At 58.0% G+C, this 16,491-nt stretch overlaps 1 protein-coding gene across 2 annotated transcripts in view; it reads left to right on the top strand.

Moving 5' to 3' along the window:
- LOC144481887 (natural resistance-associated macrophage protein 2-like) overlaps positions 1-16,491 on the top strand; it is a 127,360-nt gene that overhangs the window by 59,818 nt on the left and 51,051 nt on the right. For both annotated transcript variants that reach the window (XM_078201045.1, XM_078201044.1), the window contains exons 4-5: positions 9,896-10,020; positions 15,719-15,841. In XM_078201045.1, the coding sequence (XP_078057171.1) occupies positions 9,896-10,020; positions 15,719-15,841 (248 nt within the window). The remainder of the gene's footprint in view (positions 1-9,895; positions 10,021-15,718; positions 15,842-16,491) is intronic.

Here is a 16,491-nt window from a genome sequence, read left to right as displayed (position 1 = left end):
GTGCACGCGAGAGAGTGAGGGAGTGCACGCGTGTGAGAGAGAGTGAGGGTGTGCACGCGAGAGAGAGTGAGGGAGTGCACGCGCGAGAGAGAGTGAGGGTGTGCACGTGTGCGAGAGAGAGTGAGGGAGTGCACGCGCGAGAGAGAGTGAGGGAGTGCACGCGCGAGAGAGAGTGAGGGAGTGCACGCGCGAGAGAGAGTGAGGGTGTGCACGTGTGCGAGAGAGAGTGAGGGAGTGCACGCGCGAGAGAGAGTGAGGGAGTGCACGCGCGAGAGAGAGTGAGGGAGTGCACGTGTGCGAGAGAGTGAGGGTGTGCACGCGCGAGAGAGAGTGAGGGTGTGCACGTGTGCGAGAGAGAGTGAGGGAGTGCACGCGCGAGAGAGAGTGAGGGAGTGCACGCGCGAGAGAGAGTGAGGGTGTGCAAGTGCGAGAGAGAGTGAGGGTGTGCACGCGCGAGAGAGAGTGAGGGTGTGCACGCGCGAGAGAGAGTGAGGGTGTGCACGCGTGCGAGAGAGTGAGGGTGTGCACGTGTGAGAGAGAGTGAGGGAGTGCACGCGCGAGAGAGAGTGAGGGTGTGCACGTGTGAGAGAGTGTGAGGGAGTGCACGTGTGCGAGAGAGTGAGGGTGTGCACGCGCGAGAGAGAGTGAGGGTGTGCACGTGAGAGAGAGAGTGAGGGTGTGCACGCGCGAGAGAGAGTGAGGGTGTGCACGTGTGAGAGAGAGTGAGGGTGTGCGTGCACGAGAGAGAGTGAGGGTGTGCGTGCACGCGAGAGAGTGAGGGAGTGCACGCGAGAGAGAGAGTGAGGGAGTGCACGCGCATGAGAGAGAGTGAGGGTGTGCGTGGACGAGAGAGAGTGAGGGTGTGCACGTGCGAGAGAGAGTGAGGGTGTGCGCGCACGAGAGAGAGTGAGGGTGTGCGCGCACGAGAGAGAGTGAGGGTGTGCGTGCACGCGAGAGAGTGAGGGAGTGCACGCGAGAGAGAGAGTGAGGGAGTCCACGCGCATGAGAGAGAGTGAGGGTGTGCGTGCACGAGAGAGAGTGAGGGTGTGCACGTGTGAGAGAGAGTGAGGGAGTGCACGCGTGCGAGAGAGAGTGAGGGTGTGCACGCGTGCGAGAGAGAGTGAGGGTGTGCACGCGCATGAGAGAGTGAGGGTGTGCGCGCACGAGAGAGAGTGAGGGTGTGCGCGCACGAGAGAGAGTGAGGGTGTGCACGCACGAGAGAGAGTGAGGGTGTGCGCGCACGAGAGAGAGTGAGGGTGTGCGTGCACGAGAGAGAGTGAGGGTGTGCGTGCACGCGAGAGAGTGAGGGAGTGCACGCGAGAGAGAGAGTGAGGGAGTGCACGCGCATGAGAGAGAGTGAGGGTGTGCGTGCACGAGAGAGAGTGAGGGTGTGCACGTGTGAGAGAGAGTGAGGGAGTGCACGCGAGAGAGGGTGAGGGTGTGCGTGCACGCGAGAGAGTGAGGGAGTGCACGCGAGAGAGAGAGTGAGGGAGTGCACGTGTGAGAGAGAGTGAGGGTGTGCACGTGTGCGAGAGGGTGAGGGTGTGCACGTGTGCGAGAGGGTGAGGGTGTGCGCGCACGAGAGAGAGTGAGGGTGTGCGTGCACGAGAGAGAGTGAGGGTGTGCGCGCACGCGAGAGAGTGAGGGAGTGCACGCGCGAGAGAGAGTGAGGGTGTGCACGTGTGAGAGAGAGTGAGGGTGTGCACGCGAGAGAGAGTGAGGGTGTGCACGTGTGAGAGAGAGTGAGGGTGTGTGCGCACGAGAGAGAGTGAGGGTGTGCACGTGTGAGAGAGAGTGAGGGTGTGCACGCACGAGAGAGAGTGAGGGTGTGCGTGCACGAGAGAGAGTGAGGGTGTGCGCGCACGCGAGAGAGTGAGGGAGTGCACGCACGAGAGAGAGTGAGGGTGTGCACGTGTGAGAGAGAGTGAGGGCGTGCACGCGAGAGAGAGTGAGGGTGTGCACGCGTGAGAGAGAGTGAGGGTGTGCACGTGTGAGAGAGAGTGAGGGTGTGTGCGCACGAGAGAGAGTGAGGGTGTGCACATGTGAGAGAGAGTGAGGGTGTGCACGTGTGAGAGAGAGTGAGGGAGTGCACGCGAGAGAGAGTGAGGGTGTGCACGTGTGAGAGAGAGTGAGGGTGTGCACGCGAGAGAGAGTGAGGGTGTGCACGTGCGTGAGAGAGTGAGGGTGTGCACGCGAGAGAGAGAGTGAGGGTGTGCACGTGCGTGAGAGAGTGAGGGAGTGCACGCGCGAGAGAGAGAGTGAGGGTGTGCACGTGTGAGAGAGAGTGAGGGAGTGCACGTGTGCGAGAGAGTGAGGGTGTGCACGTGTGAGAGAGAGTGAGGGTGTGCACGTGTGCGAGAGAGTGAGGGTGTGCACGTGTGAGAGAGGGTGAGGGTGTGCACGCGCGAGAGAGAGTGAGGGTGTGCACGTGTGAGAGAGAGTGAGGGTGTGCACGTGTGCGAGAGAGTGAGGGTGTGCACGTGTGAGAGAGGGTGAGGGTGTGCTCATGTGAGAGAGAGTGAGGGAGTGCGCACGAGAGAGAGTGAGGGTGTGCACGCGCGAGAGAGAGTGAGGGTGTGCACGTGTGAGAGAGAGTGAGGGTGTGCACGTGTGAGAGAGAGTGAGGGTGTGCACGTGTGAGAGAGAGTGAGGGTGTGCACGCGCGAGAGAGAGTGAGGGAGTGCACGTGTGAGAGAGAGTGAGGGTGTGCACGCGTGAGAGAGAGTGAGGGTGTGCGCGTGTGAGAGAGAGTGAGGGCGTGCACGCGTGAGAGAGAGTGAGGGTGTGCGCGCACGCGAGAGAGTGAGGGCGTGCACGCGAGAGAGAGAGTGAGGGTGTGCACGCGTGAGAGAGAGTGAGGGTGTGCACGTGTGAGAGAGAGTGAGGGTGTGCACGTGTGAGAGAGGGTGAGGGTGTGCACGTGTGCGAGAGAGTGAGGGTGTGCACGTGTGCGAGAGGGTGAGGGTGTGCACGTGAGAGAGAGTGAGGGTGTGCACGTGTGAGAGAGGGTGAGGGTGTGCACGTGTGCGAGAGGGTGAGGGTGTGCTCATGTGAGAGAGAGTGAGGGAGTGCGCACGAGAGAGAGTGAGGGTGTGCACGCACGAGAGAGAGTGAGGGTGTGCACGCACGAGAGAGAGTGAGGGTGTGCGCGTGCGAGAGAGAGTGAGGGTGTGCACGCGTGAGAGAGAGTGAGGGTGTGCGCGTGCAAGAGAGAGTGAGGGTGTGCACGCGTGAGAGAGAGTGAGGCTGTGCGCGTGCAAGAGAGAGTGAGGGTGTGCACGCGTGAGAGAGAGTGAGGGTGTGCACGCGTGAGAGAGAGTGAGGGTGTGCACGCGTGAAAGAGAGTGAGGGAGTGCACGTGAGAGAGAGTGAGGGTGTGCACGTGTGAGAGAGAGTGAGGGTGTGCACGTGTGCGAGAGGGTGAGGGTGTGCACGTGCGAGAGAGAGTGAGGGAGTGCACGTGTGAGAGAGAGTGAGGGTGTGCACGTGAGAGAGAGTGAGGGAGTGCACGCGAGAGAGAGAGTGAGGGAGTGCGCGCACGAGAGAGAGTGAGGGTGTGCACGTGTGAGAGAGAGTGAGGGAGTGCGCGCACGAGAGAGAGTGAGGGTGTGCACGTGTGAGAGAGAGTGAGGGAGTGCGCGCACGAGAGAGAGTGAGGGTGTGCACGCGTGAGAGAGAGTGAGGGTGTGCACGCGTGAGAGAGAGTGAGGGTGTGCACGTGTGAGAGAGAGTGAGGGTGTGCACGCGAGAGAGTGAGGGAGTGCACGTGAGAGAGAGAGTGAGGGTGTGCACGTGTGCGAGAGAGTGAGGGAGTGCACGTGTGAGAGAGAGTGAGGGAGTGCACGTGTGAGAGAGAGTGAGGGTGGTCACGTGTGCGAGAGAGAGAGTGAGGGAGTGCACGTGCGAGAGAGAGAGTGAGGGAGTGCACGCGCATGAGAGAGTGAGGGTGTGCACGTGTGAGAGAGAGTGAAGGTGTGCACGTGTGCGAGAGGGTGAGGGTGTGCGCGCGTGAGAGAGAGTGAGGGTGTGCGCGCGTGAGAGAGAGTGAGGGTGTGCGCGCATGAGAGAGAGTGAGGGTGTGCGCGCGTGAGAGAGAGTGAGGGTGTGCACGTGTGAGAGAGAGTGAGGGTGTGCACGCGCGAGAGAGAGTGAGGGTGTGCGCGTGCGAGAGAGAGTGAGGGTGTGCACGCGTGAGAGAGAGTGAGGGTGTGCACGCGTGAGAGAGAGTGAGGGTGTGCGCGTGCGAGAGAGAGTGAGGGTGTGCACGCGTGAGAGAGAGTGAGGGTGTGCACGTGTGAGAGAGAGTGAGGGTGTGCACGCGTGAGAGAGAGTGAGGGTGTGCACGCGTGAGAGAGAGTGAGGGTGTGCACGTGTGAGAGAGAGTGAGGGTGTGCGCGTGCGAGAGAGAGTGAGGGTGTGCTCGTGTGCGAGAGGGTGAGGGTGTGCACGTGTGAGAGAGAGTGAGGGTGTGCGCGTGCGAGAGAGAGTGAGGGTGTGCTCGTGTGCGAGAGGGTGAGGGTGTGCTCGTGTGCGAGAGGGTGAGGGTGTGCACGTGTTCGAGAGGGTGAGGGTGTGCGCGCGCGAGAGAGAGTGAGGGTGTGCACGCGTGAGAGAGAGTGAGGGTGTGCACGTGTGCGAGAGGGTGAGGGTGTGCACGTGCGAGAGAGAGTGAGGGTGTGCACGTGCGAGAGAGAGTGAGGGTGTGCACGTGCAAGGGAGAGTGAGGGTGTGCACGTGCGAGAGAGGGTGAGGGTGTGCACGCGCGAGAGAGAGTGAGGGTGTGCGCGTGAGAGAGAGTGAGGGACTGCGCGCGTGAGAGAGAGTGAGGGTGTGCGCGCATGAGAGAGAGTGAGGGTGTGCACGTGTGAGAGAGAGTGAGGGTGTGCACGCGCGAGAGAGAGTGAGGGTGTGCACGTGTGAGAGAGAGTGAGGGTGTGCACGTGCGAGAGAGAGTGAGGGTGTGCACGTGCGAGAGAGAGTGAGGGAGTGCACGCGCATGAGAGAGTGAGGGTGTGCACGTGTGAGAGAGAGTGAAGGTGTGCACGTGTGCGAGAGGGTGAGGGTGTGCGCGCGTGAGAGAGAGTGAGGGTGTGCGCGCGTGAGAGAGAGTGAGGGTGTGCACGCGTGAGAGAGAGTGAGGGTGTGCGCGCATGAGAGAGAGTGAGGGTGTGCGCGCATGAGAGAGAGTGAGGGTGTGCACGCGTGAGAGAGAGTGAGGGTGTGCACGTGTGAGAGAGAGTGAGGGTGTGCGCATGCGAGAGAGAGTGAGGGTGTGCACGCGTGAGAGAGAGTGAGGGTGTGCACGCGTGAGAGAGAGTGAGGGTGTGCGCGTGCGAGAGAGAGTGAGGGTGTGCACGCGTGAGAGAGAGTGAGGGTGTGCACGTGTGAGAGAGAGTGAGGGTGTGCACGCGTGAGAGAGAGTGAGGGTGTGCACGCGTGAGAGAGAGTGAGGGTGTGCACGTGTGAGAGAGAGTGAGGGTGTGCGCGTGCGAGAGAGAGTGAGGGTGTGCTCGTGTGCGAGAGGGTGAGGGTGTGCACGTGTGAGAGAGAGTGAGGGTGTGCGCGTGCGAGAGAGAGTGAGGGTGTGCTCGTGTGCGAGAGGGTGAGGGTGTGCTCGTGTGCGAGAGGGTGAGGGTGTGCACGTGTTCGAGAGGGTGAGGGTGTGCGCGCGCGAGAGAGAGTGAGGGTGTGCACGTGTGAGAGAGAGTGAGGGTGTGCACGCGTGAGAGAGAGTGAGGGTGTGCACGTGTGCGAGAGGGTGAGGGTGTGCACGTGCGAGAGAGAGTGAGGGTGTGCACGTGCGAGAGAGAGTGAGGGTGTGCACGTGCAAGAGAGAGTGAGGGTGTGCACGTGCGAGAGAGGGTGAGGGTGTGCACGCGCGAGAGAGAGTGAGGGTGTGCGCGTGAGAGAGAGTGAGGGAGTGCACGTGTGAGAGAGAGTGAGGGTGTGCACGTGTGCGAGAGAGAGAGTGAGGGAGTGCACGTGCGAGAGAGAGTGAGGGTGTGCACGCGAGAGAGAGAGTGAGGGAGTGCACGCGCATGAGAGAGTGAGGGTGTGCACGTGTGAGAGAGAGTGAAGGTGTGCACGTGTGCGAGAGGGTGAGGGTGTGCGCGCGTGAGAGAGAGTGAGGGTGTGCGCGCGTGAGAGAGAGTGAGGGTGTGCGCGCATGAGAGAGAGTGAGGGTGTGCGCGCGTGAGAGAGAGTGAGGGTGTGCACGTGTGAGAGAGAGTGAGGGTGTGCACGCGCGAGAGAGAGTGAGGGTGTGCGCGTGCGAGAGAGAGTGAGGGTGTGCACGCGTGAGAGAGAGTGAGGGTGTGCGCGTGCGAGAGAGAGTGAGGGTGTGCACGCGTGAGAGAGAGTGAGGGTGTGCACGTGTGAGAGAGAGTGAGGGTGTGCACGCGTGAGAGAGAGTGAGGGTGTGCACGCGTGCGAGAGAGTGAGGGAGTGCACGTGTGAGAGAGAGTGAGGGTGTGCGCGTGCGAGAGAGAGTGAGGGTGTGCTCGTGTGCGAGAGGGTGAGGGTGTGCACGTGTGAGAGAGTGAGGGTGTGCGCGTGCGAGAGAGAGTGAGGGTGTGCTCGTGTGCGAGAGGGTGAGGGTGTGCTCGTGTGCGAGAGGGTGAGGGTGTGCACGTGTTCGAGAGGGTGAGGGTGTGCGCGCGCGAGAGAGAGTGAGGGTGTGCACGCGTGAGAGAGAGTGAGGGTGTGCACGTGTGCGAGAGGGTGAGGGTGTGCACATGCGAGAGAGAGTGAGGGTGTGCACGTGCGAGAGAGAGTGAGGGTGTGCACGTGCAAGAGAGAGTGAGGGTGTGCACGTGCGAGAGAGGGTGAGGGTGTGCACGCGCGAGAGAGAGTGAGGGTGTGCGCATGAGAGAGAGTGAGGGACTGCGCGCGTGAGAGAGAGTGAGGGTGTGCGCGCATGAGAGAGAGTGAGGGTGTGCACGTGTGAGAGAGAGTGAGGGAGTGCACGCGCATGAGAGAGTGAGGGTGTGCACGTGTGAGAGAGAGTGAAGGTGTGCACGTGTGCGAGAGGGTGAGGGTGTGCGCGCGTGAGAGAGAGTGAGGGTGTGCGCGCGTGAGAGAGAGTGAGGGTGTGCGCGCATGAGAGAGAGTGAGGGTGTGCGCGCGTGAGAGAGAGTGAGGGTGTGCACGTGTGAGAGAGAGTGAGGGTGTGCACGCGCGAGAGAGAGTGAGGGTGTGCACGTGTGAGAGAGAGTGAGGGTGTGCACGTGCGAGAGAGAGTGAGGGTGTGCACGTGCGAGAGAGAGTGAGGGAGTGCACGCGCATGAGAGAGTGAGGGTGTGCACGTGTGAGAGAGAGTGAAGGTGTGCACGTGTGCGAGAGGGTGAGGGTGTGCGCGCGTGAGAGAGAGTGAGGGTGTGCGCGCGTGAGAGAGAGTGAGGGTGTGCACGTGCGAGAGAGAGTGAGAGTGTGCACGCGTGAGAGAGAGTGAGGGTGTGCTCGTGTGCGAGAGGGTGAGGGTGTGCGCGCGTGAGAGAGAGTGAGGGTGTGCGCGCGTGAGAGAGAGTGAGGGTGTGCGCGCATGAGAGAGAGTGAGGGTGTGCGCGCGTGAGAGAGAGTGAGGGTGTGCACGTGTGAGAGAGAGTGAGGGTGTGCACGCGCGAGAGAGAGTGAGGGTGTGCACGTGTGAGAGAGAGTGAGGGTGTGCACGTGCGAGAGAGAGTGAGGGTGTGCACGTGCGAGAGAGAGTGAGGGAGTGCACGCGCATGAGAGAGTGAGGGTGTGCACGTGTGAGAGAGAGTGAAGGTGTGCACGTGTGCGAGAGGGTGAGGGTGTGCGCGCGTGAGAGAGAGTGAGGGTGTGCGCGCGTGAGAGAGAGTGAGGGTGTGCGCGCATGAGAGAGAGTGAGGGTGTGCGCGCGTGAGAGAGAGTGAGGGTGTGCACGTGTGAGAGAGAGTGAGGGTGTGCACGCGCGAGAGAGAGTGAGGGTGTGCGCGTGCGAGAGAGAGTGAGGGTGTGCACGCGTGAGAGAGAGTGAGGGTGTGCACGCGTGAGAGAGAGTGAGGGTGTGCGCGTGCGAGAGAGAGTGAGGGTGTGCACGCGTGAGAGAGAGTGAGGGTGTGCACGTGTGAGAGAGAGTGAGGGTGTGCACGCGTGAGAGAGAGTGAGGGTGTGCACGCGTGAGAGAGAGTGAGGGTGTGCACGTGTGAGAGAGAGTGAGGGTGTGCTCGTGTGCGAGAGGGTGAGGGTGTGCTCGTGTGCGAGAGGGTGAGGGTGTGCACGTGTTCGAGAGGGTGAGGGTGTGCGCGCGCGAGAGAGAGTGAGGGTGTGCGCGTGCGAGAGAGAGTGAGGGTGTGCACGCGTGAGAGAGAGTGAGGGTGTGCACGTGTGCGAGAGGGTGAGGGTGTGCACGTGCGAGAGAGAGTGAGGGTGTGCACGTGCGAGAGAGAGTGAGGGTGTGCACGTGCAAGAGAGAGTGAGGGTGTGCACGTGCGAGAGAGGGTGAGGGTGTGCACGCGCGAGAGAGAGTGAGGGTGTGCGCGTGAGAGAGAGTGACGGTCTGCGCGCGTGAGAGAGAGTGAGGGTGTGCGCGCATGAGAGAGAGTGAGGGTGTGCGCGCGTGAGAGAGAGTGAGGGTGTGCACGTGTGAGAGAGAGTGAGGGTGTGCACGTGCGAGAGAGAGTGAGGGTGTGCACGTGCGAGAGAGAGTGAGGGTGTGCACGCGTGAGAGAGAGTGAGGGTGTGCACGTGCGAGAGAGAGTGAGAGTGTGCACGCGTGAGAGAGAGTGAGGGTGTGCTCGTGTGCGAGAGGGTGAGGGTGTGCGCGCGTGAGAGAGAGTGAGGGTGTGCGCGCGTGAGAGAGAGTGAGGGTGTGCACGTGTGCGAGAGGGTGAGGGTGTGCACGTGTGAGAGAGAGTGAGGGTGTGCACGCGTGAGAGAGAGTGAGGGTGTGCACGTGCGAGAGAGAGTGAGAGTGTGCACGCGTGAGAGAGAGTGAGGGTGTGCACGCGTGAGAGAGAGTGAGGGTGTGCACGTGCGAGAGAGAGTGAGGGTGTGCGCGCGTGAGAGAGAGTGAGGGTGTGCACGCGTGAGAGAGAGTGAGGGTGTGCACGCGTGAGAGAGAGTGAGGGTGTGCACGCGTGAGAGAGAGTGAGGGTGTGCACGTGCGAGAGAGAGTGAGGGTGTGCGCGCGTGAGAGAGAGTGAGGGTGTGCACGCGTGAGAGAGAGTGAGGGTGTGCACGTGCGAGAGAGTGAGGGAGTGCACGCGCGAGAGAGAGTGAGGGTGTGCGCGCGTGAGAGAGAGTGAGGGTGTGCACGCGTGAGAGAGAGTGAGGGTGTGCACGCGTGAGAGAGAGTGAGGGTGTGCACGTGCGAGAGAGTGAGGGAGTGCACGCGCGAGAGAGAGTGAGGGTGTGCACGCGTGAGAGAGAGTGAGGGTGTGCGCGCGTGAGAGAGAGTGAGGGTGTGCACGCGTGAGAGAGAGTGAGGGTGTGCACGTGCGAGAGAGAGTGAGAGTGTGCACGCGTGAGAGAGAGTGAGGGTGTGCACGTGTGAGAGAGAGTGAGGGTGTGCACGTGTGAGAGAGAGTGAGGGTGTGCACGTGCGAGAGAGAGTGATGGTGTGCACGCGTGAGAGAGAGTGAGGGTGTGCACGTGCGAGAGAGAGTGAGGGTGTGCACGTGAGAGAGAGAGTGAGGCTGTGCACGTGCGAGAGAGGGTGAGGGTGTGCGAGAGAGTGAGGGTCTGCGTGTGTCGCTGGGTGTGAGTGTTGATGTACCTCTGAACCTCCCTCCACTTGATTTCTTTGGCCTCTGTGTGTCACGGGGGAGGAAGCCCTGGGTGCGGGATCTCGGGGGAGGGCGGATGGTGTCACAGGGGGAGTGTGAAGATCTTATTCTGCCTCTTTGTGATCTGACACATTCGAAACTCTTTCCAGACAAGGCGTCCAAAATGATTGACACAGGCTCCAGCCAAATCAATTCAGCCGGATCCTTCCAGCCGTTGGGATTATCCTTTGACAGCAATCAGGAGGAAAAGATTCCCATTCCACACAGCAGATCGGTGAGTGCAGGCAGCGCGGGAGCAGAGGGGAGAACACCCTCCTGTCACAGCAATCACTCTCAATTAAACCCTGTCACTCTGTACAGGGTCCTGCCCCGTCACCGAACCCCGCTCACTGCCACACATCACATCTTCACGGCACGGCGATTCAGGCCAAACGCGCGTTAGCCGCAGTCCCACGCACAGCCCGGCGAATCAATCTCTTCCGGCACTGTCTTCCCCATCGGAAAATGGAACACCAACGCCTCATTGAGAAAACAGCACACACTTCCCGTCTCTTTCACAGCACAGCGCAGGGAACAACCCCCCCCCCCTCGCCCCCGCCGTTCCTCCGCCCGCCCTCGCCCCGCCCACTCACCCACTGATACACAAATGGCACTGGCATGACATTCATGGCATCTGCACGGCCTTCGGTTCAAAACGGGCACAAAATGAAAGGCTGTGTGACCTGGGAGTTCCACCTCTTAAAAAATAAGCAGCCCACCCTGTGAACCAGCTGTGAACACTGCGGGACGGGCATCACTGTGGAGACAGCATCCTGACTCCAACAGTCTGAGCCCAGCACCGGACAGGCTGTGGGAGCAACACAACACACCGGCAATAAATTATTCCATTCCCAATGCATCGCATGCAGTTGCAGAGTTGGCCAATAAACATTCGGCATCCTCGTACAACAGCGAAGAATTCCAAAAAATGTTTCCTGAGAGAGTGTCGAGGGAGCTTTACTCTGTATCTAACCCCGTGCTGTCCCTGTCCTGGGAGTGTTTGATGGGGACAGTGTAGAGGGAGCTTTACTCTGTATCTAACCCCGTGCTGTCCCTGTCCTGGGAGTGTTTGATGGGGACAGTGTAGAGGGAGCTTTACTCTGTATCTAACCCCGTGCTGTCCCTGTCCTGGGAGTGTTTGATGGGGACAGTGTAGAGGGAGCTTTACTCTGTATCTAACCCCGTGCTGTCCCTGTCCTGGGAGTGTTTGATGGGGGACAGTGTCGAGGGAACTTTACTCTGTATCTAACCCCGTGCTGTCCCTGTCCTGGGAGTGTTTGATGGGGACAGTGTAGAGGGAGCTTTACTCTGTGTCTAACCCCGTGCTGTACCTGTCCTGGGAGTGTTTGATGGGGGACAGTGTAGAGGGAGCTTTACTCTGTATCTAACCCCGTGCTGTCCCTGTCCTGGGAGTGTTTGATGGGGGACAGTGTAGAGGGAGCTTTACTCTGTATCTAACCCCGTGCTGTACCTGTCCTGGGAGTGTTTGATGGTGACAGTGTAGAGGGAGCTTTACTCTGTATCTAACCCCGTGCTGTCCCTGTCCTGGGAGTGTTTGATGGGGGACAGTGTAGAGGGAGCTTTACTCTGTATCTCACCCCGTGCTGTATCTGTCCCGGGAGTGTTTGGTGGGGACTGTGCAGAGGGAGCTTTACTCTGTATCTAACCCCATGCTGTACCTGTCCTGGGAGTGTTTGATGGGGACAGTGTAGAGGGAGCTTTACTCTGTATCGAACCCCGTGCTGTACCTGTCCTGGGAGTGTTTGATGGGGACAGTGTAGAGGGAGCTTTACTCTGTCTCTAACCCCATGCTGTACCTGTCCTGGGAGTGTTTGATGGGGGACAGTGTAGACGGAGCTTTACTCTGTATCTAACCCCGTGCTGTATCTGTCCTGGGAGTGTTTGATGGGGACAGTGTACAGGGAGCTTTACTCTGTATCTAACCCCGTGCTGTACCTGTCCTGGGAGTGTTTGATGGGGACAGTGTAGAGGGAGCTTTACTCTGTCTCTAACCCCATGCTGTACCTGTCCTGGGAGTGTTTGATGGGGGACAGTGTAGAGGGAGCTTTACTCTGTATCTAACCCCGTGCTGTACCTGTCCTGGGAATGTTTGATGGGGACAGCGTAGAGGGAGCTTTACTCTGTATCTAACCCCATGCTGTACCTGTCCTGGGAGTGTTTGATGGGGGACAGTGTAGAGGGAGCTTTACTCTGTATCTAACCCCATGCTGTACCTGTCCTGGGAGTGTTTGATGGGGACAGTGTAGAGGGAGCTTTACTCTGTATCTAACCCCGTGCTGTACCTGTCCTGGGAGTGTTTGATGGGGACAGTGTAGAGGGAGCTTTACTCTGTATCTCACCCCATGCTGTACCTGTCCTGGGAGTGTTTGATGGGGACAGTGTAGAGGGAGCTTTACTCTGTATCTAACCCCGTGCTGTACCTGTCCTGGGAGTGTTTGATGGGGGGACAGTGTAGAGGGAGCTTCACTCTGTATCTAACCCCGTGCTGTACCTGTTCTGGGAGTGTTTGATGGGGGGACAGTGTAGAGGGAGCTTTACTCTGTGTCTAACCCCGTGCTGTACCTGTCCTGGGAGTGTTTGATGGGGACAGTGCAGAGGGAGCTTTACTCTGTATCTCACCCCGTGCTGTACCTGTCCTGGGAGTGTTTGATGGGGACAGTGTAGAGGGAGCTTTACTCTGTATCTCACCCCGTGCTGTACCTGTCCTGGGAATGTTTGATGGGGACAGTGTAGAGGGAGCTTTGCTCTGTATCTGACCCCGTGCTGTACCTGTCCTGGGAGTGTTTGATGGGGACAGTGTAGAGGGAGCTTTACTCTGTATCTAACCCCGTGCTGTACCTGTCCTGGGAGTGTTTGATGATGACAGTGTAGAGGGAGCTTTACTCTGTATCTAACCCCGTGCTGTACCTGTCCGGGCAGTGTTTGATGGGGACAGTGTAGAGGGAGCTTTACTCTGTATCTAACCCCGTGCTGTACCTGTCCTGGGAGTGTTTGATGGGGACAGTGTAGAGGGAGCTTTACTCTGTATCTAACCCCATGCTGTACCTGTCCTGGGAGTGTTTGATGGGGACAGTGTAGAGGGAGCTTTACTCTGTATCTAACCCCGAGCTGTACCTGTCCTGGGAGTGTTTGATGGGGACAGTGTAGAGGGAGCTTTACTCTGTATCTGACCCCGTGCTGTACCTGTCCTGGGAGTGTTTGATGGGGACAGTGTAGAGGGAGCTTTACTCTGTATCTAACCCCATGCTGTACCTGTCCTGGGAGTGTTTGATGTGGGACAGTGTAGAGGGAGCTTTACTCTGTATCTAACCCCGTGCTGTACCTGTCCTGGGAGTGTTTGATGGGGGACAGTGTAGAGGGAGCTTTACTCTGTATCTAACCCCGTGCTGTACCTGTCCTGGGAGTGTTTGATGGGGACAGTGTAGAGGGAGCTTTACTCTGTATCTAACCCCATGCTGTACCTGTCCTGGGAGTGTTTGATGGGTGACAGTGTACAGGGAGCTTTACTCTGTATCTAACCCCATGCTGTACCTGTCCTGGGAGTGTTTGATGGGTGACAGTGTACAGGGAGCTTTACTCTGTATCTAACCCCATGCTGTACTTGTCCTGCGAGTGTTTGATAGTGACAGTGTAGAGGGAGCTTTACTCTGTATCTAACCCCGTGCTGTACCTGTCCTGGGAGTGTTTGATGGGGACAGTGTAGAGGGAGCTTTACTCTGTATCTAACCCCATGCTGTACCTGTCCTGTGAGTGTTTGATGGGGACAGTGTAGAGGGAGCTTTACTCTGTATCTAACCCCGTGCTGTACCTGTCCTGGGAGTGTTTGATGGGGACAGTGTAGAGGGAGCTTTACTCTGTATCTAACCCCGTGCTGTACCTGTCCTGGGAGTGTTTGATGGGGACAGTGTCGCGGGAGCTTTACTCTGTATCTAACCCCGTGCTGTACCTGTCCTGGGAGTGTTTGATGGGGACAGTGTCGAGGGCGCTTTACTCTGTATCTAACCCCGTGCTGTGCCTGTCCTGGGAGTGTTTGATGGGGACAGTGTAGAGGAAGCTTTACTCTGCATCTAACCCCATGCTGTACCTGTCCTGGGAGTGTTTGATGGGGACAGTGTAGAGGGAGCTTTACTCTGTATCTAACCCCATGCTGTACCTGTCCTGGGAGTGTTTGATGGGGGACAGTGTAGAGGGAGCTTTACTCTGTATCTAACCCCATGCTGTACCTGTCCTGGGAGTGTTTGATGGTGTCAGTGTAGAGGGAGCTTTACTCTGTATCTAACCCCATGCTGTACCTGTCCTGGGAGTGTTTGATGGAGACAGTGTAGAGGGAGCTTTACTCTGTATCTAACCCCGTGCTGTACCTGTCCTGGAAGTGTTTGATTGGGGACAGTGTAGAGGGAGCTTTACTCTGTATCTAACCCCGTGCTCTACCTGTCCTGGGAGTGTTTGATGGGGACAGTGTAGAGGGAGCTTTACTCTGTATCTAACCCCGTGTGTACCTGTCCTGGGAGTGTTTGATGGGGACAGTGTAGTGGGAGCTTTACTCTGTATCTAACCCCGTGCTGTACCTGTCCTGGGAGTGTTTGATGGGGTCAGTGTAGAAGGAGCTTTACTCTGTATCTAACCCCGTGCTGTAGCTGTCCTGGGAGTGTTTGATGGGGTCAGTGTAGAGGGAGCTTTACTCTGTATCTAACCCCGTGCTGTACCTGTCCTGGGAGTGTTTGATGGGGGGTCAGTGTAGAGGGAGCTTTACTCTGTATCTAACCCCGTGCTGTACCTGTCCTGGGAGTGTTTGATGGGGGGGACAGTGTAGAGGGAGCTTTACTCTGTATCTAACCCCGTGCTGTACCTGTCCTGGGAGTGTTTGATGGGGACAGTGTAGAGGGAGCTTTACTCTGTATCTAACCCCGTGCTGTTCCTGTCCTGGGAGTGTTTGATGGGGACAGTGTAGAGGGAGCTTTACTCTGTATCTAACCCCGTGCTGTACCTGTCCTGGGAGTGTTTGATGGGGGACAGTGTGGAGGGAGCTTTACTCTGTATCTAACCCCGTGCTGTACCTGTCCTGGGAGTGTTTGATGGGGGACAGTGTAGAGGGAGCTTTACTCTGTATCTAACCCCATGCTGTACCTGTCCTGGGAGGGTTTGATGGGGACAGTGTAGAGGGAGCTTTACTCTGTATCTAACCCCGTGCTGTACCTGTCCTGGGAGTGTTTGATGGGGGACAGTGTAGAGGGAGCTTTACTCTGTATCTAACGCCGTGCTGTACCTGTCCTGGGAGTGTTTGATGGGGACAGTGTAGAGGGAGCTTTACTCTGTATCTAACACCGTGCTGTACCTGTCCTGGGAGTGTTTGATGGGGACAGTGTAGAGGGAGCTTTACTCTGTATCTAACCCCATGCTGTACCTGTCCTGGGAGTGTTTGATGGGGACAGTGTAGAGGTGTAGAGGGAGCTTTACTCTGTATCTCACCCCGTGCTGTACCTGTCCTGGGAGTGTTTGATGGGGACAGTGTAGAGGGAGCTTTACTCTGTATCTAACCCCGTGCTGTACCTGTCCTGGGAGTGTTTGATGGGAACAGTGCAGAGGGAGCTTTACTCTGTATCTAACCCCGTGCTGTACCTGTCCTGGGAGTGTTTGATGGGGACAGTGTAGAGGGAGCTTTACTCTGTATCTAACCCCGTGCTGTACCTGTCCTGGGAGTGTTTGATGGGGACAGTGTAGAGGGAGCTTTACTCTGTATCTCACCCCGTGCTGTACCTGTCCTGGGAGTGTTTGATGGGGACAGTGTAGAGGGAGCTTTACTCTGTATCTAACCCCGTCCTGTACCTGTCCTGGGAGTGTTTGATGGGGACAGTGTCAGATACCGAGGTCTCTTATGTCTTAAGTGACTGCTCTTTCTTTTTTGTCCATAGACTCGATTTAGCTTCCGGAAGCTCTGGGCCTTTGCAGGACCTGGCTTTCTGATGAGTATTGCCTACCTGGACCCAGGGAACATTGAATCTGACCTTCAGTCGGGAGCTGTGGCAGGATTTAAGGTACATTCTTCACTCCCCAGTATGTAAGTGGCTCTCGCTTGTGTAACATTCTGTGCACAATAAATGGTCGGATCTTCAGCTCCCGGGTTCAATCGCGGCCTTGGGTCACTGTCTGTGTGGAGTTTACATTTTCTCCTTTGTGTTTGCGTGTATTTCCTCCAGATGTTCAGACAGTGTGCAGGTTGGGTGGATTGGCCATGCTAAATTACCCCTTAGTGTCCAAAGATGTGCAGGTTGGATGGATTGGCCATGGTAAATTACCCCTTAGTGTCCAAAGATGTGCAGGTTGGATGGATTGGCCATGGTAAATTACCCCTTAGTGTCCAAAGATGTGCAGGTTGGGTGGATTGGCCATGCTTAATTACCCCTTAGTGTCCAAAGATGTGCAGGTTGGATGGATTGGCCATGGTAAATTGCCCCTTAGTGTCCAAAGATGTGCGGGTTAGGGGGATTGGCCGTGCTAAACTGCCCCTTATTATCCAAAGATGTGCAGGTTAGGTGGATTGGCCATGCTAAATTGTCCCTTAGTGTCCAAAGATGTGTAGGTTAGGTGGATTGGCCATGGTAAATTGCCCCTTAGTGTCCAAAGATATGTAGGTTAGGTGGATTGGCCATGGTAAATTGCCCCTTAGTATCCAAAGATGTGCGGG

Source organism: Mustelus asterias, chromosome X, assembly GCF_964213995.1.
Source record: "Mustelus asterias chromosome X, sMusAst1.hap1.1, whole genome shotgun sequence".
Lineage (NCBI taxonomy): Eukaryota > Metazoa > Chordata > Chondrichthyes > Carcharhiniformes > Triakidae > Mustelus > Mustelus asterias.
This window is presented reverse-complemented; position numbering and strand designations above follow the sequence as displayed.